The 15,582-nt window shown below is 45.0% G+C and overlaps 1 protein-coding gene across 1 annotated transcript in view; it reads right to left on the minus strand.

Moving 5' to 3' along the window:
* Window positions 1–6,457: 6,457 nt before the first annotated feature.
* APLF (aprataxin and PNKP like factor) overlaps window positions 6,458–15,582 on the minus strand; it is a 107,729-nt gene continuing 98,604 nt past the window's right edge. The window contains exon 11 of the mRNA XM_065401553.1: window positions 6,458–7,106. Within this exon, the coding sequence (XP_065257625.1) occupies window positions 6,898–7,106 (209 nt within the window). The 3' untranslated portion in view covers window positions 6,458–6,897. The remainder of the gene's footprint in view (window positions 7,107–15,582) is intronic.

Raw genomic sequence — 15,582 nt, forward strand, 5'->3', positions numbered from 1 at the left:
TGCAAAGTTTGTCATGTCGGGTGTCTTCAGAAGGCTCATGATGCACTGAGCATTGTTGTTATAGTAATGTTATAGGTTGTAATTATTTGTATATAGTCATGAGGCTGAAAATGTGTCCTCATGGCCTAAAACCAGGCAAAACTCTCCAGGAGCAGAGGGGCAGTTCACACCTCATCAGGGCATGTATGGGACAAACCCAGCCCAGCCTCACAGGAACAAAGGACACTGGCCTAGGCAGTAACAAAGGATCTGTTGTACTCTCGAGTGAGTCACCCCCCTTCCCTTGGTCAGTTTGGGACTGCGATGAGGTAATGCTCACCTGACTCTGAAAGGGGAGCCAAAGCCAAAAGGGAAGAAAGAACAGGATAAAAGGGAGAGATGTTTGCCATGCTCTCTCTCTTCCACCTCCATCTACAAACACCACCACCAAGCGACTGAAGTGCTGATTAAAGGGGAGAGCCTGGCTGAAGGGCAGCCAGGCAGCCTGTGGTGAGAAGCATCTAAGTTGGTAAGGGCACTGAAAGTGTTAAGAGCAGGTTAGAATGTGTTTTGCTTTTATTTCATTTGACCAAATCTGACTTCTTGTGCTTTGATTTATAATCGCTTAAAATCTATCTTTTGAGTTAATAAATTTGTTTGTTTTATTCTACCTGAAGCAGTGTGTTTGGTTTGAAGCGTGTCAGAGACTCCCCTTGGGATAACAAGCCTGGTACATATCAATTTCTTTGTAAATTGATGAACTCATATAAGCTTGCAGCGTCCAGCAGGCATAACTGGACACTGCAAGACAGAGGTTCCTAGGGTTGTGTCTGGGACCGGAGATATTGGCCAGTGTCATTTGGTTGCACAATCCAAGCAGTGGCTGGCCAAAAGTGCTCACTCGCGTAGCTGGGAGCAGCTTACATGCTAGAGGCTGTGCGTGAACAGCCCGGGAGTGGGGGTTCTCACAGCGGAGCAGGGTAAGACTGGCTCCCAGAGTCGGGGATTGGAGTGATCTAGCAGATCACCGACCCAGATAGCACCAGGGGAACATCACAAGTTTCAACTAATTTGCCTGGTACTGAAGTTAGGCTCACTGGCCCATAAATTGCCTGAAATTGCCAAGATCACCTCTGGAGACTTTTTAAAAAAATCAGCATTATATTAGCTATCGTCCAGTCATCCGGTGACAGCGAAGGCAGCAGAGAAAAGATTTCAAGCCATCACATGTGCTGTAACCCATGCTCCCTGTTAAGTCTATTTCTAATCACAAATGCTATTTCAGAAATGCAGGTCATTATCATCTCCATTAATTTTAATAAAGAATTATTTCATTACTTATGTGAGTTATTCTTTTGTATCTCATACAGGCAAGCAAAACCTTGTAGAAGTATGCCAGTAGTTTTCAGTGCAACATTGATTGTGCTAGCCTATAGATTTAACTTTAAAATGTGACAAATTGATAACCTAGGACTAAAGCCTTTGATGCCAAGCCATCTCCATTCATAAGATTTAATTTGTGTTTTATTCCTACCATACATTCAGTTTGGGTTGAGAGTGACTCATTTCCAAGGTCTCATGTTATGGGCAATTAAGTCACAATACAGTCAGAAAGTGTTGCGACAGACCCAGACCAGTGGGGTACAGGAGTCTGGTAGAGGGCAAATATTCTGGTCACTGGATGAGTAGTTTTCTGTTCCCTGAGTGACCAGAGCAGGGGCTGCACTAGAGGAATCAGGAACCTGCTAGAACCAGTTAAGGCAGGCATGCTAATTAGGACACCTGGAGCCAATTAAGAAGAAGCTGCTAGAATCAATTAAGGCAGGCTAATCAGGGCACCTGGATTTTAAAAGGCGCTCACTTCAGTTTGTGGTGCGAGTGTGAGGAGCTGGGAGCAAGAGGCGCAAGGAGCTGAGAGTGAGAGGGTGTGCTGCTGGAGGAGTACAAGCTTTATCAGATACCAGGAGGAAGGTCCTGTGGTGAGAATAAGGAAGGTGTTTGGAGGAGGCCATGGGAAGTAGCCCAGGGAGTTGTAGCTGTCATGCAGCTGTTACAGGAAGCACTATAGACAGCTGCAGTCCACAGGGCCCTGGGCTGGAACCCGGAGTAGAGGGCAGGCCCGGGTTCCCCCCAAACCTCCCAATTGACCTGGACTGTGGGTTCTTCCAGAGGGGAAGGTCTCTGGGCTGTTTCCCAACCCACATGGTGAATCTCTGAGGCAAGAAAATCCACCAATAAGCGCAGGACCCACCAAGATAGAGGAGGAACTTTGTCACAGTGTACATTGCAGTACAAGATCTAATAGGGGATATATCAATCTTCCGGTGTTCCTGGTCATGAGTACAGTGTACTTACCTAGGAACCTTAACTTTTTTCCTATTATGATTTTTCTGAGAAGCTAATGGACATGACACAATAAGAGTCCAACTGCTAGCATAACATTACACACAACAAGTTTTGTTTTCAGAATCAATCAACTCCCAGAGTGTAGCTCATTGGATAGCTGGAGAGGTCACAATTAAACACGAGTCCTTACGTATGAAAGGACTAGGTCCTGGCTGGCATGAAAGGTGTTGCTAGAAGCCTCCTCTATAGCCCTTGTGCTCATCTGTTCAACGGGCAGTCACAACACGGCACAGCCTACACACCAGGCTAGTGCTGAGAAGACATCAGCACATTGTACATCAGGGATGGTATTGTGTACTTGTTGCCAGCTGTGCCTGAAGCCAAGTGTATTTGCCATAAAAACTATTAGATGAAGTTTCAGATGACAAAACTTTTGACCCGTAAAGTTTGACAGCAAATCAGTCTGTCATCAGTTTCATATGGTGACAAAAGGTTTTGTTGTTTAAAGTTTTAGAAGTCAAAAATTACATTTGTTACCACTTCCTGTTTTAATTTTGGATCTTTGTGTCCCTAGCCTCTGTTTCCCAGAAGTTGGGAATGGGTGACAGGGGATGGATCACTTGATGATTGCCCTGTTCTGTTCATTCCCTCTGAAGCACCCGGCATTGGCCACTGTCGGAAGACAGGATACTGGGCTAGATGGGCTTTTGGTCTGACCCGGTCTGGCCGTTCTTATGTTCTAAACTAATTTTCTGGGTCCAGCTTTGTCATGCCTGGAGATCCATTAGCTCTTCCCCATATGCTAATTAAGCAGATTGGCAACCAATGGGAATAATTTTTTTTGTCTCTTCTCACATAATCAGATTCTGCCTACTTTTCTACTCCTTTCTTTAGTCTCCCTCTGCCTAGAAGAGCAGACAGAAAAGGAGATGTAAGGAGAAAATGGAGCTGTATATTTGAGGATTCCTAGTCAGCATTTTCAAAGTAGAATTTTAGTAATTCCAGACACTGCTACGTGGGTAATGTATTTGCTCCTAGGATCTCACTACTTTTTAGGAGGCATAATCTTCCCTTATATGCTCAACTCATGTAGATCTATATGCACTGGCATATTGCATGTTAGCTACATATATTTACTCTGGAAATTAAATGACTTATGTTTTTAGAACATTCTCCCACTTTCCTCCCAGGCTTCCCCCCCCAAAAAAAGTCTAAAAAAAATTAAGATGAGAGTCAGGAAATTAGATACAAACTTTGAGTTCGGCTCCCACCACTGCACAAGCACTCAACTTCTGCCAGTGATTTTAAATCTGAAATAATAGGAGGGCACTCAGGGGATGGTAATGAGATAAAGAGCAACTGACCCCTAGCTGGCCAGTCTAATGTGGTCTAGGTGAACAGTGACCAAAAGTTATTAGCCTCGGAAGGCCTCCACCTTACTGGCCAGATCTGGCTCACTAGCAGGCAATGTGTGGGAAGCTTGGGAAAAAAAGGAATACAAATACTTTGGGGAATCTCATTTACACCTCAGAAATTTTGGGAAGAAAGTATCAGATTGATTTTTGGACACTTTGGGCTGGTCCACACTAACCCCCCACTTCGAACTAAGATACGCAACTTCAGCTACGTTATTCATGTAGCTGAAGTCGAACTATCTTAGTTCGAACTTACCGCGGGTTCACACGCGGCAGGCAGGCTCCCCCGTCGACTCCGCGTACTCCTCTCGTGGAGCAGGAGTACCGGCGTCGACGGCGAGCACTTCCGGGATCGATCCCAGAAGATCGATTGCTTACCGCCGGACCCGGAGGTAAGTATAGACGTACCCTTTGAAGTCAACAAATCCATCACATTTCAGACTGGAAGCATGGAAAAGTTATGTTGCTTTTGAGAGGGGGAGACAGAAAGGAAAAATATTGGAACTCAGGCTTGACTTAAGCAGACAATACTGGAGCATACTATTATAACAACTGTGGCGGGCTCTTGATGACAGATGGTCAGTTACACTCTCCATATAATTTTTATTTCAATCCTGGGAGGATTATATTTAATAACAAAAGCTAATATATTATGTAAAGCTACATGTGATTTGTTTTTGTGATTATATGTATGACCTTGATAACCTCCACAGATGAAAATCGCTACTTTTATTTTAATAGAAAATTCTAATTCAACTCTTTGGAGCAGCTTAGATGGACATTCATATTGTGACACTACTGAATAGAATGTTTCTGCTTGCTGAAGGTTGCTAAGGTCACATATGAAATCAGATAAAACTCATCTCTGACTAGAATTATTTTCAAGTGAAACAACTCTGACAGTAAACAAATTATTCCCATATTCTCAACATGCAGAACAAGATCATGAGTGATCATTCATACTTCAAAAGTCTGAGCCAGATTTCTGATGCACAATTTTTGAAAATATTATATTGCTCCCAAATACAGCTCAATACAGATTTAGACACTAGCAGGTTGTTTGAACTCCTTCTCTGAAGCCCTTTCAAAAAATTAAATAATTGTCAAATTACAAATCTTAATGCCTGAGAACATTTCTGACAACCGTTAGTGCCTTTGCAGACAGGGAGATACAAGCCAGTATACGTACTATTACATACAAAACTCCCTGATGTTACAAGAATGTTATATTTGCAAAGTCAAGCCTTCAAAAGTTAGTAAATGCCTGCATAAAGAATGCCCACACCACCTTAATTCAGCCTCCTTGTGCATACATGCTATGATACAATCTTTAATTACATGATCACATGCTATTTTTTCCTCTGTCATAGCTTCATTTTTTAAAAAAAGGAAACAAAAACCAATCCTAACATGTGGAACCATGTTGACCTCCACAATGCCGCCCCTCAACGCCCTTTGTGCCTCACCCCTCAGAATTCCAATCAAGTCCCTTCCTCCTCCTCCTCACTGCCTAGGCATCACCAGGAAGATCACTGTGAGCAGGAAGATCACTGCTCTCAATTCCTGTACCCAGCACCACAGTGACTCATGGCCTCTGGGAGAAAAAACTGCAGAGAAAGTGCTACAGAGCCCCTGGAGAAGAGCATGCTCAGTCATTCTGCGGTGATGGTGCTTGTGCAGCCTGATCAAATGCAGGAGCTGTGAGGGGATGGAGCATACTCAGTACAGACACAATCTTCAGAGAAGTCAGCTGCCAAACTCTAACGAGCTTCTAGTGAGCAAAGTGTGATGTTTGGAGGGTCTTTACTAAATCTGGGCAGATTTTCACAGGGACAGCAAAAGGCATATCCCTGAAACCAGGGAGACCCCCCTCTGCTAAATTTCAAATCCCTGCTCCAAAGCATGGATGTGCTAGATCTTCTCAACAAAATGGTTTTAAGATATTTTTTAAATCCAGGCAAAACAATGCGTTTTCTCCTAACCTTGTATTCAGTAACGGCTAAACCATTTTTGCTGAAACTTTCCAAAAACATTCAGTCTGAAAAGGTTAAAAGTTAGGGAAAGTTAAAAGCCAATTGAAAACAGGGCCTTAATGGGAAGCATTAGGCAAACAAACTACAAGCTTCACTTAAATAAGCTCAGCATAATTTAAAATCAGTTTGTAGAACCAGCCATTAAGGTTTCAATTTCAATATAAATGGAAAGTATCATCAATGTACATTGACTGGAAAAAAAGATGTACTAGAATTGATTTGGGGACATAATTTGAAATTTAGCATAAATTTTAAAAAATGTGTTTTCCCCAAGTTAGACAGTTTTCAAAATTAGCAATTTACACCAGGAATGTCAAAGAAAAGGAGGGATAGCTCAGTGGTTTGAGCATTGGCCTGCTAAACCCAGGGTTGTGAGTTCAATCCTTGAGGGGGCCACTTGGGGATCTGGGGCAAAATCAGTACTTGGTCCTGCTAGTGAAGGCAGGGGGCTGGACTCGATGACCTTTCAAGGTCCCTTCCAGTTCTAGGAGATGGGAAAGAAATAAGTGCAATTATAAGGTGAAGACATTCACTATTAACAGCCTGTTAAAACTTAATATGACAGTGTAGGATAGCTGAATAACAAACTAATCAAAATAACTGGTTTAACAAAGACTCCCTATTGAACTGAGAATGATTTGATCTGCCATAAAAAAAAAGTTGTGCAATGGTACTTTTTCTTTATTTAGCATGGAATATATTACACCTTAGCAAAACTATACACCTCCCTAAGGTAGGTCTACAATCCTTATTTTTTTGCAAGCATAGAAAGATATTCATGAGGAATGTTAATAGCTACATTCCAATCCATTAATCCTCCCTCTGACAATATGAGCTGTGAAGAAGTTGGAAAAGACTCAGAAAAGAGACTTTTTTTAAAAAAATCTTCAATTAAACCACAATATAATCCCAGACTTTATGATTTGACTTCATCAGCTAAAAAATCGAAGGCAAAACAATGTGTATCAAAAGAAAAGGAAGCTGTTGCTCATTTTTTCCTCATTAAAAATCCTTGTTTGTAGTGTCTCAAGCATGGGTAAAGTTGGCTTTCAAAGTCATTCCCCAAACCGCCACCAATCCTGTAAACAGGTACGTTGTAAGTACTTCACATCATTTGGACAAAACTACTTTTTGGTTTTAATAAATTTTTGTGCTTCTTTCAAAAGTGTTTCAACATCTTCGTTATCTTTGTCTTCAGGATCTGGCTCCCAATCGGAATCTTCATCAGTAGGGTCATACTCCTCTTTCTCCTCATCATCTAGAAAGCTGTCATTCAGGTCATATTCATTCGGTTCACCATCATTATCGCTGTCCTCCTCCAAAACACTTTTTCCTGTACAGGGCAAAATGTAGAGAGATTAAAGTATAGACCTCAAGCGCTGTGGAAAAATCTAGATCTACGAGGTGCTTATTATAATGCCGTTAGCTCAAGAGTTACAGCAATTTCATTTTTTTTTTTTACCAGAAATTATTACAACTATTACAAAACTATTTATGGGATTATTTAGCTGTTCTATTAATAGAATACTTTGCACTTAGTTATATTTATAGCACTTTGCACCCAAGGATACCAAAGCATTTATAAATATTAAGTAAGCTTCTCATCACTGTGACACATTGTACCCCATCTGACATCATGTACCCCATGTTTACCAATTTATATGATTATGATATATTTTGTACAAAGTATGCCTTGTGAGGTATCATTTGAAAACTCATAATCCACTGAACATAACTGTCCTGCTAAAATGTGTGTATCAACACTGTATATGGAGTTACAAGATCTTGCTACATGAGTGTTACTGAAATATGCTGTAGTTCTGGGTAACACCCTCAGACCATTTTCTCAAAGACAAAGGCACACTGGCAGGCCAGCTAGGTGCTAAAAGCTCGGTGCTAAGATCAGAGATTCACCAGCAGGGGAGTTGTAAACAAGAAATTTACAATTCATCTGAAGGACAGCTGGCAGCTCAGATATGCCATGGAACTGCCTAACCTCATGACCCAGGAACGACTTTTCCAGTACAAAGGGTTAGAGTAAAAGAAGTGGGAAAAATGCCTCTAGATACCTCTCCTTCCCCATCTCTACTCACGGCAGCAAGATTGCTTGAAAGACAAAGGTGCATCATTGAACTGGGGAAGTGGTCCTGGCCTGGAGGTTTTTCCAGCTAGTATGGTCTGCTGAAAGCTTCTGGGTGAGAGAAATCTTTTTGCTTTTAAACTTATTGGCCATGGTAAAGTTTAGGAATTAGCTTGTGTGTTTATCCTTTTATTTCTTTTGTAACCAATTCTAACTCATATACCTTATCACTTATAATCACTTTAAATCTTTCTCTAGTTAATAAACTTGTTTTATCTAAACCAGCGTGTTTGATTGAAGTGTTTGGGAAATCTCTACTCAGGTCAACAGGGCTGGTGCATATTCATTATCCTTTGTTGGAATGACAGACTAATTTATGAGCTTGTACAGTCCAGTGGGCTACTGAACAAGACGCACATTTCTTGGTCAAGGCTGGGATTGAGGGATATGTGGGTGTTGCCCTGTATCTATTCATAGATGGCTGGGCATAGCATTCATGCATTCAGCTGGGAGTGTTTTAACATGCTGGTGGCTGTGAATGAACAGAGCCTAGAGGGTTTGCTGTTCACTAGCAAAGCAGTGTAAAAGGCATCCCAGTCTAGAGAGATAAGGGGACACAGCAGTTCAAGTTGCACCCTGGGGAATGTCACAACCACCACTATAAAATATTACTTCCATTTTTCAGATGGGTGAACGATGGCACAGGGAAGTTAAAAGATTTGCTGGAAGACACACAGCAATCTGTGGAGGAGACAAGAGTACAATCCAAGAAAACCTAGTCCACAGTCCTCTGGATCTAACTACTTGCTTTGGACAATCCAGTTATGATGCACGTGCCTAAAAAGGAATCAAATACTTGCCAACTCTGCCAATCTGGGCTGTAATCTACCATCTTGCTTGCTGTTTTACCACCTACCATCAGCTCTAAAAGGATCAACTAATAATTTCCACCCAACGTCACTAACTTCACTGCTGAAAATGGTATTGTTTGTTACAAAAGTCACGGACAGCGTATGGAACAGCAGATTCATTAAGGAACGGAGAAATGGCAGGTGTCCTAGATATGGTAAAAACAAAATCCCCACCATTTCAAACCAAACAATTAGAGAAGGTGTAAAAATACAGTAAAGTTGCAAGAGAAAGGAAGGAAAAATTGGAAATAAGGAGACATACAGGATTGAACAAAGGGGAGGGTGGAGAAGAAGAAAAAAGAAAACTGAAGAAAAGAATATATTGATTCCACTGTGTTCCTCTCTTTGAAAGGATCGAATCTTCTCATATGAGAGTGATTTTCGTAAGTACCAAGTACCTGCAGCTTCCAATTATTTTAATAACAGCTGCAGGTGCTCAAGCACTTCTGAAAAGTCTCCCACAATTGTCTATTAATCACCCCCCAACCCCACCCAGTTAAGAAAAAAACCCACTACCTGCTTCAAGAGTATTTGGCAAGAACGAAAATACAGGTTGATGATTATATGATATTGGACCTACTATAGACCACATTCTGGACCTCTTAAACCTGTTGAATAGCACTTTACTCATCAAGTAGGCCCACTGAAACATATGGGATCTTTGCAGAGTAGTGTATTGCTCAATCTGAGTAAAGATGGCAGATTGGCCCTCTTGAGTACAGTAAGCCCAGAACCTTTACAAAAAATCCCCCTTCACTTCCAGAGCACTGCTTGTATCATCTTTATTTTAAGTGAACTGTTGTGTGGAGCTGCTGGCTATTTTCATCAGCCTGTTGATATGGTGCCACTGTCCTACAAACAGTTAAAATGGTAAAAAAAAAAAAGAAGCCACATTTTTCTTGCTTGGTTTTCAGACTCCAGCAAAGAACAGCGTAGGTGTTTTTATTGTTCCCGACGAAGTTTATTCAAGCCCATGGCTCTTAAGGCAGCTTATTAAGCAAGCAGTTCTGACAAAACAGTCTCTTGTAGTGGCACCACATTTATCAAGATGACCATGAGGCTCTTTTATTTAAAATGTGTTTACACAAAAGAAGCTCCAAGAGGATGCAGCACATCCTCTTTAAAAAAGCTATTCTTGGGAACTAGATAATTTGCTTGCTAGAGATATGAAAGCTGTTCGTAAGAGGATTCCATATAGCTGAGAGCCAAAGCAGACCACTCATCTGGGTAGCTGTAGAATGGACAGGCACAAATTTGCAACACAGTGATAAGAACAGAATCAGTGACTACATGAAGCTTTATTGATCCCCTCTGCTCTTATCCTCACGGTTCTACCCTTAGATAATGTTTCAAACCCTGGCCTCTTATTCTCTATAGGCACTAAGCAATTAGCAGTCCCTCTGGTGGCAATTAGGATAATGACTAAGAACTAAACATGTCAAATGTCATCTAGTCAGTACCCTTCTCCTCTTGGTTGCTAGAGTTGAAATATATTTATATGGAAATATCAGCTCTACTCTGCTTAACACTGCAGCTGTGCCACGCAGCATGTACTAAAGGTTAATGGAATCCTATCTGTCTGCAAGATACAGTCTTCACAGCTGACTAGGACTGTCTCAAATGTGAACTTGCTGATCCTAGCCTTTTACAAGCTTTGACCTTTGGGAGCAACCACTGGAACCAGCAGATAGGGCATTTTTAGAAAGAGTCAGCAAATATTAACCATTGCTGTTTGTAGTATTGCAGCTGTGTTGGTCCCAGGGTATGAGAGAGACAAGCCAAGCAAGGTAATATCTTTTATTGGACCAATTAGCAGGTGCAAGGGACAAGCTTCCAAGCTTCACAGCAACAGCAGTTAATCCAATAAAATGTATTATCTCACCCACCTAGTCTCTAACAACAATTAAGAACACTTTAATTAATCTAAGTTACCTAAAATCAACAGGAAGAAAGAGACATCTGAGCACAAAGAAACAAAATGTGAGTTTACTCTCACTGAAAGTGCCTTGCATCTTTAATAAGTAGACTCTCTAAAATAACGGAGGCTAGGTCTACACTACCCGCCTGAATCGGCGGGTAGAAATCGATCTCTTGGGGATCGACTTATCACGTCTCATCAGGACGTGACAATCAATCCCCGAATCGACGCGCTTACTCCACCAGCGGAGGTGGGAGTAAGCGCCGTCGACTGGGAGCCGCGGCAGTCGATTTTGCCGCCGTCCTCACAACAGGGTAAGTCGGATCTGATACGTCGAATTCAGCTACGCTATTCGCGTAGCTGAATTTGCGTATCTTAAATCGACCCCCCCCTGTAGTGAGGATGTAGCCACAGTTATACCATCACCCTGCCAGATATTCATGTTCAGCTGCCACCTGCCTGTGTACACACACACACACACCCCTGCTACAGCTGACAAGGGACATGTTACTTAAATTGTATTTCTTGTAGCTGTACATGCCATAAAAAAACTCAGACTTATTTTTAATGTAAGAGGGACTTAAAGTATTAACCGATAGGACTTCACTATGCAGAATGACCCAAACTGGACTGCATAACAACTGCATTCGCTACCTCTGAAGCAGCAGTGCCAGAGTGGTGGCACCTAAAATCAGTTGCTGTGGAACTAGATACTGTATGCAAACGTGTCTCAAAAAAGCATGGCGAGTAGTAACAGCCAGACTAAGTATTTCAGTAATAGCAGAAGTAAGCACAAATAATGTGAGGAAATTTGATCACGCACTGATGGTCTCAGAAAGATCTTCAATTAAAGCTTTTCAAAGCTACTCATGGCCTCTGAGGAAAAGACAGTTACCTTTTCCGTAAAAAGGTGTTCTTTGAGATGTGTTGCTCATGTCCATTCCATATTAGTGTGTATTCTCACCACATGCACCGGTGCCAGAAGTTTTTCTCTCAGTGGTAACCACAGGGGACTGGCTCTGGCGCCCCCTGGAGCGGCACGCACATGCCGTGTTATAAGGGGCGCTGCCGGCTCCCCCCACCCTCAGTTCCTTCTTCCCAGAAAGGAGGGCTGGTCATGGAATGGACATGAGCAACACATCTCAAAGAACACCAGTTATGGAAAGGGTAACTGTCTTTTCTTCTTCGAGTGCTTGCTCATGTCCGTTCCATATTAGGTGACTCCCAAGCAGTGCCAACCGAGGCGGGTAGGAGTTCACGGACGTGTAGACTGCAACACAGCTCTGCCGAACCCAGCGTCATCCGGCTTGCTGAGTGATGGCGTAGTGCGCCATGAACGTGTGAACTGAAGACCACGTCACGGGTCTGCAAATGTCCTGGATAGGAACGTGCGCCATGAAGGCCGTCGAGGACGCCTGAGCTCAGTCACAATCAGTGGCGGTGGGACCTGTGCCAACTCGTAACAGGTCCAGATGCAGGAGGTGATCCAGTTGGAAATTCTCTGCGAGGACACTGGAAGGTCCTTCATCCTCTCCGCTGTCATGATGAAGAGCTGGGTCGACCTGCGGAAGGGGTTGGTATGCTTTAGATAAAATGCAAGGGCACGTCTGACGTCCAGGGCGTGCAGCCTCCTTTCCTCACTAGTGGAGTGCGGCGTGGGATAAAACACCGGGAGGAAGATGTCCAGGTTAACATGGAAGGAAGACACCACCTTCGGCAGAAAGGCCGGATGGGATCGCAGTTGAACTTTGCCCTTATAGAACACTATACGGTGGTTCCAATGTCAGAGCTTTAATCTCCGACACTCGACTCGCGGATGTTATGGCTACAAGGAAAGCGACCTTCCATGACAGGTGGGAGAGGGAGCAGGAGCCCATAGGCTCAAAAGGCAGGCCTGTAAGCCTAGAAAGAACCAAGTTAAGGTCCCACTGTGGGACAGGGGCTCGGGCCGATGGAAAGAGCCTCTTGAGGCCTCTCAGGAATCGGACTGACATGTCATGTGAAAATACAGTCTGACCTTGGATCAGTGGGTGGGAAGCGGAGATAGCCACAAGGTGCACCCTGACAGAGGACTGGGTCAGCCCCTGGTTCTTAAAATGGAGCAGGTAATCTAAGATAGATTGTAAGGAGGAGCGCGATGGAGAAATACTATGCTCAGATGCCCAGTGGGAGAACCTCATCCACTTGGCCAGGGAGGTCGCTCTAGTGGAAGGCTTCCTGCTTTCCAGAAGGATTAGCTGGACCTCGCTAGAGCAGGCCCGCTCTTCTGAGTTCAACCACGCAGCAGCCACGCCGTGAGGTGGAGGGGGGAGAGATTGGGGTGTAAGAGACGCCTGCGATCTTGCGACAGCAGATCTGGTTGGACGGGACCAATGTGTGCGAAACCAATGTTGGCGCGGCCACGCCAGGGTGATCATGATGACTTGGGGCTCGTCTCTCTTGATCTTTGACAGGACTCTGCTGATGAGCGGGATTGGCGGGAACGTGTACATCAGTCCCCCCGACTATGACAGGAGGAAGGCATCGGAGAGGGAGTACTTGCCCAGACCCTGCAGGGAACAGAAGCGATGGCATTTCCTGTTCTGTCTGATGGCAAACAGGTCCACTTGGGAAGTCCCCCACCTCTGGAAGAGAGTCCAGGCTACTTCCGGATGGAGCAACCACTCGTGGTGAGAGAAAAAGGAACTGCTGAGGTGATCTGCCAGCATGTTCCTGACACCGGGGAGGTGATAGGCCTCCAAGTGGATCCCGTGCTTGATGCAGAAATCCCACAATCGGACAGCCTCTTGACAGAGAGCCAATGAGCATGCTCCCCCTTGCCTGTTGATGTAGAACATAGAGGCCGTATTGTCCATGAACACTCTCACCCCCTTGCCCGCCAGGTGTGGTAGAAAGACTCCGCAGGCCAACCGTACCGCTCTGAGCTCTTTGACGTTTATGTGCAACGTCATCTCCTCCGGGGATCAAATGCCCTGGGACTGAAGGTCGCCAAGATGCGCTCCCCAGCCTAGGTCCGAGGCATCCAATATCAGCTCGATGGAGTGACAAGGGCTGTCAAACGGAACTCCTTCCAGGGCCGACATTGGGTTGGTCCACCATTGCAGCGAGGTAAGTATTGACGGCGGGATGGTAACAACTTTTCCAGGTTACCTCTGGACTGGGAATAGACCATTGTCAGCCACTGCTATAAGGGCTGCATCTGCAGACTGGCATAGTGGATGACATCCGTACATGCTGCCATGTGTCCCAGCAGGCGCAGACAAACTCTGGTGGTGGTCAGGGGGAATGCGGAGACTCCCGCGATGAGGTCCACCAATGCTTGGAACCTTTCCTGTGGCAGAAACGCTCTGGCGCAGGTGAAGTCGAGCACCGCTCTGACGAACTCTATCCTCTGCACTGGAACTAACGTCAACTTTTTGTCGTTTACCAGCAGGCCGAGGGATCGGCATGTGGCCTGCAACACTGCGATATCCCTTTGGGCTTGGGATCTGGATCGACCTTTGACCAGCCAGTCATCGACGTACGGGTAGATCTGAATACCCCAATGCCTGAGGTAAGCTGCTACTACCGACATGCACTTCGTAAACATCCTTGGTGCTGTCAGTAGGCCGAAAGGGAGAACTGCAAACTGGCAGAGGTCTGATCCAACCATGAAGCATAGGAAGCACCTGTATTCTTGGAAGATCGCTATATGAAAATATGCGTCCTTCAAGTCAAGGGTGGCATACCAGTCTCCCGCATCCAGAGAGGGGGTGATGGAGGGCAGGGAGACCATTCGGAACCTCAACTTCTTTAGGTATTTGTTGAGGTCTCATGGGTCCAGGATGGGCTGTAGACCACCCTTGGCCTTTGGCATAAGAAGTACTGAGAATAGAACTCCTCATTCGTGTACTCGCGGGGAATCTCTTCCATTGCACCCAGCTGCAGCAACCCTTCTACCTCCTGCATGAGGAGACTCTTGTGAGAGGGGTCCCTGAAGAGGGATGGGGAAGGGGGGTAGGGAGGTTGAAACTGTAGGGTATAACGCTGCACCACTGTACTGAGCACCCAGTGGTCTGAGGTTATGGTGGTCCATGCCAGGAGGAAAAAAGAAAGGCGGTTGGAGAAAGGCGGGAAAGATATATCTGGGGTATAATCTGGTAGGTCGCCCTCAGGCGCACCCTCAAAACGCCCATTTGCTCCCCTGCTTATTGCAGGTCGAGCCTGATTGGGCGGAGGGAGGGGATGGGTGGCTTGGGTGGCGTTTGTAGCCCCTGCTCTTTTTGTGGGGCAGCTCCTGTTGGGACTGGCTCCCTTGGCCCTGAGCTGGCTGTGGTTTGAACCGCTTATGGGCTGGACAGGGGACATACAGCCCTAGAGTTTTCAGGATAGTGCAGGAGTCCTTGAGCCCATGCAGCTTACTATCAGTCTGTTCTGCAAACAGGGCCTGGCTGTCGAAGGGAAGGTCCTGCATAGACTGCTGAGCCACTGTCAACAGGCCAGAGAGGAGCAGCCAGGATGCCCAGCGCATGGAGATGGCTGAGACCATGGTGCAAGCCGTGGAGTTTGCCGCATCTGAAGCTGCCTGGAGGGCCACCCTCACCACAGCAGTGCCCTCCTCGAGGATCGCCTGGAATTCCTTCCTGGACCCTTCGGGAAGCGAAGCCTCGAACTTGGCCATGGCCTGCCACATGTTGTAATCGTAGTGGCCGACGAGGGCTTGGTGGTTGGCCACTCTCGATTGAAGGCTAGAAGATGAATAAATCTTTTGCCCAAACAGATCCAGTCTCTTCAAGTTTTTATTTTTGGGCATAGGCCCAGGTTGCCCCTGCCTCTCCCTTTGATTAACAGCCTCAACTTCGAGAGAGTCTGGGGCCGAGTGGGTGTAGAGTTACTCGTGGTCTTTAGCTGGCATGAAGTA

The sequence above is a fragment of the Emys orbicularis genome, chromosome 3 (assembly GCF_028017835.1).
Source record: "Emys orbicularis isolate rEmyOrb1 chromosome 3, rEmyOrb1.hap1, whole genome shotgun sequence".
In the NCBI taxonomy this organism is placed as follows: Eukaryota; Metazoa; Chordata; order Testudines; family Emydidae; genus Emys; species Emys orbicularis.